We start from the raw sequence: 9,762 nt of genomic DNA on the forward strand, positions 1-9,762 counted from the left end.
GTCGCCCACTTCCTGTGGCCGCACCCCAGCACTTCAAAAGCTGCGGGCCGCCCTGTGGTCAACCCAGGCTCCCACGCAGCTGGAGGGGCTGGGAGGGCACACGCACCCGGCAGCTGCCCCCTCCCCTCAGGGCAGCTTCAAAGCAGCAGTGGGGTGGGCAGCCCCCCTCCCGCCATTCCCCCCCACCCCCGCCACCCCATGGTTAGCGGGGCCCCGACTGAGCCCCCGCTCTGCTGCTCTGCTCCCATCCCACAGCCTTCCTGGGTGGGCTTGGGGCGAAGACCCAGGTGCTTTCCTGGCCCCTAGATCCTGTTCTGAGGCAGGGGCCATCTTTAGGGGTGCCTGTGGGTTTAGGCAGCCTGGCCATGGAGTCAGTCCCGGTTAGAGAAGCCACAGGAACCATGGTTGGGACACCCCTTCGGGACCCCTCAGGGCAGCCTCTCTTTCTTCCTCCTTCCCTCCCTTTCTCTCTCCCCATCTCCAACTGGAAGCGGGGCAGGAGGGGAGGGACCATAACGAAGAAGGGGCTCCCTGTCCAGGCCTCTGGGCTGTGGTGGGGCTTGACCAGGCGCCAGCTCCTGGGGGATGGCCAGGGCGGAGGTGTTGGGGGCAGGGACCTAGAAGCAGCCGCCCCAGAGGACAGAGAGTGCTGGGGGGCGGCGGGCAGCTTTCAGGGTCCCCTGGGGTCAGCTCTGGGACAGTTGCCATTTTTAATCTGCACGAGTGATTTAGAAGGAGTCGCCAGGGCTGCAACCTAGATCTGCTCGGAGCTTGGGAAGTGCGGGAGGCACAGCCCAAGTCCCACCCCCTCCTCCCAGCTGTGACCGCAGGGCAGTGGGGACCCTGGAGGAAGCTTCCTCCTCTCCTGCTGGCCAGAGCCTGGCTCACGGTGACCCTGAATGTCCGAAGTCTGTCTGCGGCCTTGCTGGGCCCCTCCTGCTCCGGGCTGGCTCTCCCCTCCCTGCACCCCCTCCCCTCTTCCTCCACTCTGGGGCATCCACAGACTGAGGCCCAGCCCAGCTGCAGGGCCAGGGGGTCCCCAAGATCTAGGCCTGGAAGGATCCCCATCCCTGGGCTCGCAGCACAGACGCCAGGCCCTAGTGGACCCCTGCTTTCAGCCCACCTGCTCGGCAGGTGGGAGCCATGTGCCCCAGGAAGGAAGGCCTGGGGGTGGGCAAGTTGCTGGGGTCCCCACCAGGACCTTGACTTGGCTGCCAGCGACCACCCCACCCCTGCTGACGCAAGCTGGGCACGCCTCCCGCGGTCTCTGGGCACAGGGAGGGAGGGAGGAAGGGAGGGAAGGACGGCTGGGTCCCCAGTCCCTCTGACCGCCCTGAAGGCCTGTGCCTGCTTGGGGCCCCATCCCCAACACCCACCACCGGAGTTGCAGGTGCGGTAGAGGCAGGGAGGGGAGAACGCACGGGGGGTCCTTGGACCACTGCCCTGAGGGATTTTTGATGGTTCCACGATTTGGGAACCAGGAAAGAGGGGCAAGCTCTGTGGCCTCCCGTGGACCAGGTGCCTCCCATGGACTGGGCGCTCCTCGTGGAGTTGGAGTTCCCAGGAGAGACTCCTACGGGGAAGCACGTCCTCAACCCTCTGGGCTGGGCCCCTGGCCTGCCGGGGTCACAGGCTGGAGAGGCCAGATGCAGGGGCCAGGAAGCACGGAAGCAGCTCTTAGGCCAAGAGCCAAGGGACCCCCATCCCTTCCATTCATCAGCCATCAGGGCCCAGTGGCAGTGCACCTGCCTTCCTCACTGCCCCCCTCAGGGCTGACAGGCCAAGATCCACACCACGGTCTCCTTCCCGTCGCGGTGGGCCCCCCAGGTGAGGGTCTCCATAGGGCAGTGAGGGAAAAGCTGGAGCGGATCACCTCACGGGGCGGAATGGCTGCTGGTGCCGCCTGGTCAGAGGCCAGGATCGGTATTCGCTGAATACACAACACAGAGGGACCAATGAACATCCGGATAAAAGCGTGGAGCCGCCGGTGTGGCGGAAGAGCCTGCAGAGAAGCTCCCTCAAAGACTCACAGGCGACACAGCCACAACTGTGGAACGCAACTGGGGCAAAGCTCTTGGCTTAGGAACGCCCCCTTGGATTGAGCCGGCGCTGCTGGAGATCTAGCCTGTAAGGGAAGCACCTAGGAGCTCGGGTCCTTGGACAAAGGTGCGATGCAGCCTGTCCGCGGCACGGAGAGACCTGGAGCCCTGTGCCCGGCAGCAGAAGTGGACACAGTGGTGCCGGCGCAGGAACTCCCGGGGGAGGCGGGGCGTTCGCAGGTCTGTGCCCGAGTCTGCAGCGAGCTTGGCAGGCACCTCCGGGAAGAGCAGGCCTGTCGCAGAGCCGTGTGCACACCAGGTCTGTTTCTGTGCGAGTGAGTGACAGTCGACCCTGGATAAGACTCTACGCACGTACACATTTGTCGCAGATAGAGAGGGTGTGACAGGACGGACTCTGGACATCCAGGAGGGAATGTAGGAGCAACGGCTAATCGTCTTGTGTCCCTGTGTCACTGGCTGCGATGAGAATGCTGCATTTTGAATAACAAAAATAAGCACTCACCTTCTATCAGAAACTGGCTACTGCAGTGAGGGAAAGGACCCTGCTCTAGAGTTTTCAAAGCTGGGGTGAGCCCGGGCCCTGAACACCCTTCACACTGTGTTTACGGGGCTCAGAGGACAATCTACCATTCCTGCATGGAGTCTGCAGACATGGTGCAGACTGCCCGGAAGAATTCAGCCCACATCACGCAGGCCAGCAGGACTTTCCTTTGAGCACAGCAGTGCCATCGGAGCTCACCGCAGCCCTGTACCCCCAGCCTCAAGCAATCCTCCCTCTTCAGCCACCGAAGTGGCTGGAACCGTGGGCTCGACCCACCATGCCTAGCACCTGCAGGGCTCTGGACCCCTCACCCAGACTTTACCTTGATGTGGGGAGCTCCCCCCCCCACCGACAGTGCAGGTGATGTCAAGGATTCTGGAAGGACCCTGGCTCATTCCCAAGCTGGGAGCACACCTGGGCGGAGCTGAATGCCAGCGTGGGGGTCCAGAGGCTCCAGGGGTGGTGCTTGCAGGCAGGGAGGATGGTGAGCTTTCCACACACACAGCAGTCACCCAGGGGTGTGTTGGGGGTACCCTGGGAAGGGCTGCTCAATGGTGTCCTCCATCCTAGGCAGGAGAGAGGCTGGAGCACAGGCCCTGCGGGGAGGCAGGACCGAGAGAGAAGGCAGTGCGCACCACTCTCCTCCAACCCCACCGTCCTTGAGGGCGCCGAGTGATTAATTCTCTGCGACTCCAGATGTTCAGCAGCTGTCTTGGCCATTTCCGCCCCTTTCCTGACCCTGCATCCTCCAGGAAGCATCCCCTCCTGTCCTTGGGCTCCAGGCCACCCCCACCTTCCCTGCACCCCATTTCCTGAGCAGAGGCGTTTGTGCAGACTCAGCTCCTGCACCCACCAGGGTAGCTTCAGTTTTCCCAAGGCCTGGGCACTCCTCCCTGAGTCTCGGGCTGCTGCGGTGGGCTGACTGCCTGATGGATGCCCTCTGCCTGGGGCTCTGATCCTGGCTCCTGCCCCTCCGGCCTCTGGGACTGGTTTTCTCTCTCTCCTCTCCTTTCTTCTTCAAGGTTGGCTCTGCAGGCTCCTGCGGCATAAATCAAGGGCCTCCAGGGAGGCCCAGCAGAACTGGCCAGGGAGAGAGCCCTGCCCCAGTGTGGGAGGTTGCGAGCCAAGGGGTGGAGGGCTCAGAGACGAGCAGGCCCTGTGGGGGTGGGGTTCACACCAGATGTCTGCCAGGAGGGCACTGGGGTGCCAAGGGGAGGGGTTGCCTCCACAAACTGATCAGCAGGGACACTTCCCTGAGCTGATGGGGGTGGGAGCGCAAGAGGTCATGGCTGCTGCAGCTGGTCCAGTCTGGGGGCTCTTCTGGAGAGGGGACAGTTCCCTTCCTGTCACATGCTTTCCTGTCTCAACAGAGCTGGGGGTTCTGGGGCACTTGGGCTCCCGTGGTCTGGCGGGGTCAGGGACTGGGCCAGACACAGGATAAGGCATGGAACCCCTGGGGGCCAGTGGCTCCAGCTCGCTGACCTCTGCCCCTCAGAATCCGGTCCCAGGCTCTCCCCTCCTCCTCTCGAGAACTTCCTGCTCTGTGTGTGTACGTATGTGTGTGTGTGTGTGTGTGTGTGTGTTGTTGTGGAAGAAGCTAAGGGCAGGTGGGCCTGGCTAAAGAAAAGCCTCCATTTCCAAACAAGTCCCAGAGCAGATCAAGCTGGGAGACTCCCCAGGAGGATGAGGCTTCTCTAAGCAGAATCTGTTCAGGGGAATCAAAATAAGCTTAGTGCATCCGACATCCTGTGTGGAGGGCCCTCCAGGACCCCGGCTGACACCAGGATCTGAATGGGGAGGCAGGGACCCCCATCAGGGCCTCGGCTCTGTTGCTGGGTTCACTCCTGTGGTCTCACACAAAATGGGACGGGAGCCTTTGGGCCCACAGCCCCTACCTGCCTAGGGCAGGCAGCCGCTGAGTTTATGAAAGAGGCTCCTGGAAAAAGGAATCGTCTCCTACCCTTTGCAGAAGTTCCCATCTCCACCCCTAGCCACAGGAGGCTCCTTTCCCCTCAGGGCCAAGGGTGGACACTTGAGCAGGACTAGAACCACCGATCCCACAGGAAGCCCTCTTTCCTGGGACAGGACTCCTGTCTCTGCCCAGGACCCAGTGGAAAGGATGGTGTGACAGGTGCACCAGTGGACCCCAAGACACCCTCTTTCTCCTCAGAGCCTGACCAACGAGCACAGCAGTCAATCTGAGCTCAAAGATGGATAACCAGGAAAATCTGGATCTCAGCTGTGTGTGCGCCTGGGGATAGGACTGCCGGATTTAGCAAAACAAAAACAAACTTAAAACAGAATACCCAGGGTGCGATGGCTCACGCCGGTAATCCCAGCTACTCAGGAGGCTAGGTCAGGAGAACTGCTTGAACCAGGAAGGAAGAAGTTAGAGTGAGCCGAGATCGCACCACTGCACTCCAGCCTGGGCGACAAGCGTGAGACTCCATCTTAAAAACAAACAAACAAAACCCAGGATATCCAGTTAAATTGGAATTTTAGATAAACAATTTTAAAACAGGAGTATGTCTAAAGCAATATTTTGAACATACTTATACCCAAAAAGTATTTATCTGTAATTCCAATTTTTTTTTTTTTTTTTTTTTTTTTTTTTTTTTTTGAGACGGAGTTTCGCTCTTGTTACCCAGGCTGGAGTGCAATGGCGCGATCTCGGCTCACCGCAACCTCCGCCTCCTGGGTTCAGGCAATTCTCCTGCCTCAGCCTCCTGAGTAGCTTGGATTACAGGCATATGCCACCATGCCCAGCTACTTTTTTTTTTTTTTTTGTATTTTTAGTAGAGACGGGGTTTCACCATGTTGACCAGGATGGTCTCGATCTCTTGACCTTGTGATCCACCCGCCTCGGCCTCCCAAAGTGCTGGGATTACAGGCTTGAGCCACCGCGCCCGGCCCATTATTCTGTATTTTATCTGGCAACTGGAATGAGGGTAATAGCCCCCAAATCACTGCTTTATCAATTCGTCCCTGTCCTTCTGTTCTCCAACCCCCTAAAGACGGCAGCAGTCCTCAGCTGACTCCCCAAGCTGGGGGCAGGGGGGCTGTTTGGGTCAGGTAGTGCCTCTAACCCAGAGCAGGAGTGCAGAGAGAGGGTGCTTCAGCCTGGAACTTTCCCAGAAAGCTGCGATCAGGAAGACATGGCACCTGGCTCAGAGGCTCTGGCTGGATTTGCAAAACTCCCTGATGGTAGCCTTTCTGTTTCTGGTCTGGGGAGCTGTCGAGTCCCTTGAGCCACCCCCTCCCTGGGGCTCCCCCTGGTGGGCAGCCTCTGACCCTGCCCTCAGGTGGGCTGGCCCTTTCCAGGGCAGTGGAAAAAGGGGAACCCACCAGACCCCTCCATAAAAGGAGGTACAGCCTGGGAGTTGCACTCAACCAGGGACTGAGAAAGAGGAACCCCAGCTGGGCAGGACCTGTCCGAGAAGGTCACTGCTGCTCCTGGCAGCCAGTGAAAAGAGGATCCAGAAAAGAAGGGGCTTGTTTCTGGTCTGCACCGGAGAAGGAAGGTGTACCAGGCAGGGGCCAGCAGGCCAAGAGCAAACGCTGCCTTTCTGGTGCGGCAGCAACTCCCCTGGGGAGATCAGATGCAGACCAGCGGACCCTGAAGGGGCAAGGGAGGGAACCCACTGTGAGGCTAGCACAGGCGGGGGAAGCCTTGCCTTCCTCCTAGTGAGACCCTGGCCCTGGCCGGGAGAAGTCAAGGCTGCCCTTTTCTGGCCTGTGAGGTTGCCCATCTCCGGTTTAAGGAAGAGGGAGGCTGGGCACAGGGATTCACATCTGTATTCCCAGCACTGTGGGAGGCAGAGGCCAGAGGATGGCTTGAGCCCAGGAGTTCAAGACCAGCCTGGGCAGCACAGCGAGACTCCATTTCAATTTAATAAATAAATAAGGAAGAGGGCGGCAGTTGCTGCTCAAAGCACGGGCGAGAAGGCTGGGCCTGGAAGTGTTTCCCTGGTGGGGTCCCGGCCAAGGGGGGACAGGCAGAACCCTGGGTCCACCATCTCCGGGAACCCTTTGTGTGCTCATCACCTAGCAACAGGATGCAGCCTCCCCTGGCCCTGGAAGGCCAGCCAGGTGCCAGCATGCCCTAAGACGGCGGGTGCCCCTCGCGGAGGGGAGTGACCGCGGCCACCGCCCATGTGCATCGTCTGCTTCGTGAAGGCGCTGGTGCACGTATTCAAGATCTACCTGACCGCCAGCTACACCTACACCTTCCGCGGCTGCCCGGTGGACTTCCGCTGGGATGACAGGCGCGCGGCTGGCCGTAGCAGCAGCCACCGGGCGCTGACCTGTGCGGGCGCCGCTGCGGGCGTGTGGCTGCTGCGGGACGCGGCGCTGGGCGGGGAGGCACCGGGGCGGCCTCCGCGCGGAGCGCGCAGCCAGGCGCAGTGCCTCCTGCAGCAGCTCCGCGAGCTGCCCGGCCAGCTCGCCAGCTACGCGCTGGCCCACTCGCTGGGCCGCTGGCTCGTGTACCCCGGCTCCGTGTCCCTGATGACGCGCGCGCTGCTGCCGCTGCTGCAGCAGGGCCAGGAGCGCCTCGTGGAGCGCTACCACGGCCGGCGCGCCAAGCTGGTGGCCTGCGACGGCAACGAGATCGATACTATGTTCATGGACCGCCGCCAGGAGCCCGGCAGCCACGGGCACGGGCTGCGCCTGGTCATCTGCTGCGAGGGCAACGCCGGCTTCTACGAGATGGGCTGCCTGTCTGCGCCGCTCGAGGCCGGCTACTCCGTGCTGGGCTGGAACCACCCTGGCTTCGGCAGCAGCACGGGCGTGCCCTTCCCGCAGCACGACGCCAATGCCATGGACGTGGTCGTCAAGTACGCGCTGCACCGTCTGCGCTTCTCGCCCGCGCACGTGGTGGTCTACGGCTGGTCCGTCGGCGGCTTCACGGCCACCTGGGCCACCATGACCTACCCAGAGCTGGGCGCACTGGTGCTGGACGCCACCTTCGACGACCTCGTGCCGCTGGCGCTGAAGGTCATGCCGCACAGCTGGAAGGGGCTGGTGGTGCGCACCGTGCGCGAGCACTTCAACCTCAACGTGGCGGAGCAGCTGTGCTGCTACCCCGGGCCGGTGCTGCTGCTCCGACGCACGCAGGACGACGTGGTCAGCACCTCGGGCCGCCTGCGGCCCCTGCAACCTGGCGACGTGGAAGGCAACCGCGGAAATGAGCTGCTGCTGCGCCTGCTGCAGCAGCGCTACCCCGCCCTGATGGCGGGAGGGGGCCAGGCCGTCGTCACGCGCTGGCTGCGCGCTGGCAGCCTGGCGCAGGAGGCTGCCTTCTATGCACGCTACCGCGTGGACGAGGAGCAGTGCCTGGCGCTACTGCGCTCCTACCGTGCATGCTGCGAAGAAAAGCTGGAGGGCGAGGAGGCCCGGGGGCCGCACGGACCCGGCTTTCCATGGCTGGTGGGTCAGGGCCTGAGGTCAAGGCGGCGGCGGCAGCTGGCACTGTTCCTGGCTCGGAAGCACCTCAAGAATGTGGAGGCGACTCACTGCAGCCCTCTGGAGCCTGAGGACTTTCAGTTGCCCTGGGGGTTGTGACCTATGTCCCTGTGGGGGATCATACACTGAAACACCTTCCTGGTTCCCCTTCCCAAACCCCCAACCAGTAACCCTGGTCCTGCGAGGCGGGCGGCTGCAGGGGGCTCCGAACCTGCTGTTTGGGGGCGAATGGGCAGGACACAGGAACGTGGCGCTCTCCTTCCTTCCCGGGGGCATTTCTGACCTTCCCTGTTCTTCCTTGCTCTGTCCCCTCCTTTCTCTCTCTTCCTCCCACAAATACTTTTGGACGCCCCCACCCAGCTCCTAAAGGAAATGCAAAAATTAACCTGACCCAGTTTATGGCAGTCCTGTGTGATGGGTGCCTCTACCACCACAAAAGGATGATGGGAAGAGGGGCTGCGGGGTCACCGGGAGGAGCCCCTCACCTGGCCTGGGTTACAGCTGGCTCCCAGGAAAACTATGCCAGCAGTGTGCTGAAAGTCTGTGCAAGCTGCTCCGTGAAAGGACACTGGCATCACAGGCTTGTAGGGAGGTCTCAGTGGCTGAGCATTCATTCCCAGGAGTTTACACTCTGTAGGGCTCCCTCCCACCTCCAAACTATGGGCTTCCACACCAGGGCATTCACAGATGGACTGCAGACTCACATGGTGGCATGCGAGGCTACTGTTACACCTGCACAGGCCAGGGGACACTACTGGGTGTCCCCTGGAGCGAGGCCTGGGCTGGACTTTGTTCCTGGCCGAGGGATGCAACACAGAACGAGAGACAAGTCCTCTGCTCACCACTGTCGTCTGTAGTGTCACGTCTCTGCGCTCTGCCCTGAATTGCCTAAAGCAGGCAGAGAGCAGAAGCAGGCTGTGCTTGTCCCTAGTTCCTGGGCTGGCCTGGTTGGGTTGAGCAAAAATCTCTGGAAAGAAAGGAAGGCAGGAAATGAAGGAGACATCACTGAGAGCAGCAGAGCAGGGTAAGGCCACGGGGGTAAGAGAGTCCGGCCTGTGCAAGAGTACCAGGAAGACACCTGGGGGAGGAGGTGGCCAGGTGAAGGAAGAGGCAGTGGGAGGAGGGCCCAGAACCACCCCAGGCTGGAAGGCCAGAGTGCAGTCCTAAGACCTCAGATCCTAAGGGGCTTGAATACCATTTAAGGCTTTTCTTCCAGGAGCAAACAGGAGCCAAAGAAGGGACGCTGTGGGACTTGTTTTTTTCGTGGGGCCAGTTGCCTGGTGGTTACACGCCTCTCCTCTGAGATCAGGCATCCTGTTCCAGAGTATCCTGGTAGCACTTGCGGCGACCTGGGGCAAGTCACTTTAACCTCAGCTTCCTCATCTGTGGAGTGGGGAGGGCCCAGCGCTGCCTGGGTCGTGGTGAACAGGAAGCGAGACAAGCCCCGGGGTGCACGGGCTGCAGGGTTCACGCCCAAGGCTGGCAGAGGAGAGGACTTGAGGAGCCGAGTGGCCTCCAGTCGGGTCTCGGCCGCCCGGTGGGCAGCGGCGCCTGCAGGGCGAGAGGCCGAACCGCGGTCTTTTTCAGCACAATCCGCATGCAGTAAAAAGTCCCCGTCAGGCCGGGCGCGGTGGCTCAAGCCTGTAATCCCAGCACTTTGGGAGGCCGAGGCGGGTGGATCACGAGGTCGAGAGATCG

At 61.4% G+C, this 9,762-nt stretch overlaps 1 protein-coding gene across 1 annotated transcript; it reads left to right on the forward strand.

Annotated features, from left to right (window-relative positions):
• The first annotated feature begins 1,339 nt into the window (after nucleotides 1-1,339).
• On the forward strand, nucleotides 1,340-9,565 carry ABHD16B (abhydrolase domain containing 16B). The gene has a single exon (XM_074406789.1). The coding sequence runs from the start codon at nucleotides 6,754-6,756 to the stop codon at nucleotides 8,161-8,163; it is 1,410 nt and encodes a 469-aa protein (XP_074262890.1). The 5' UTR covers nucleotides 1,340-6,753; the 3' UTR covers nucleotides 8,164-9,565.
• The last annotated feature ends 197 nt before the right edge of the window (nucleotides 9,566-9,762 follow it).

The sequence above is a fragment of the Saimiri boliviensis genome, chromosome 9, assembly GCF_048565385.1.
Source record: "Saimiri boliviensis isolate mSaiBol1 chromosome 9, mSaiBol1.pri, whole genome shotgun sequence".
Taxonomy (NCBI): Eukaryota; Metazoa; Chordata; class Mammalia; order Primates; family Cebidae; genus Saimiri; species Saimiri boliviensis.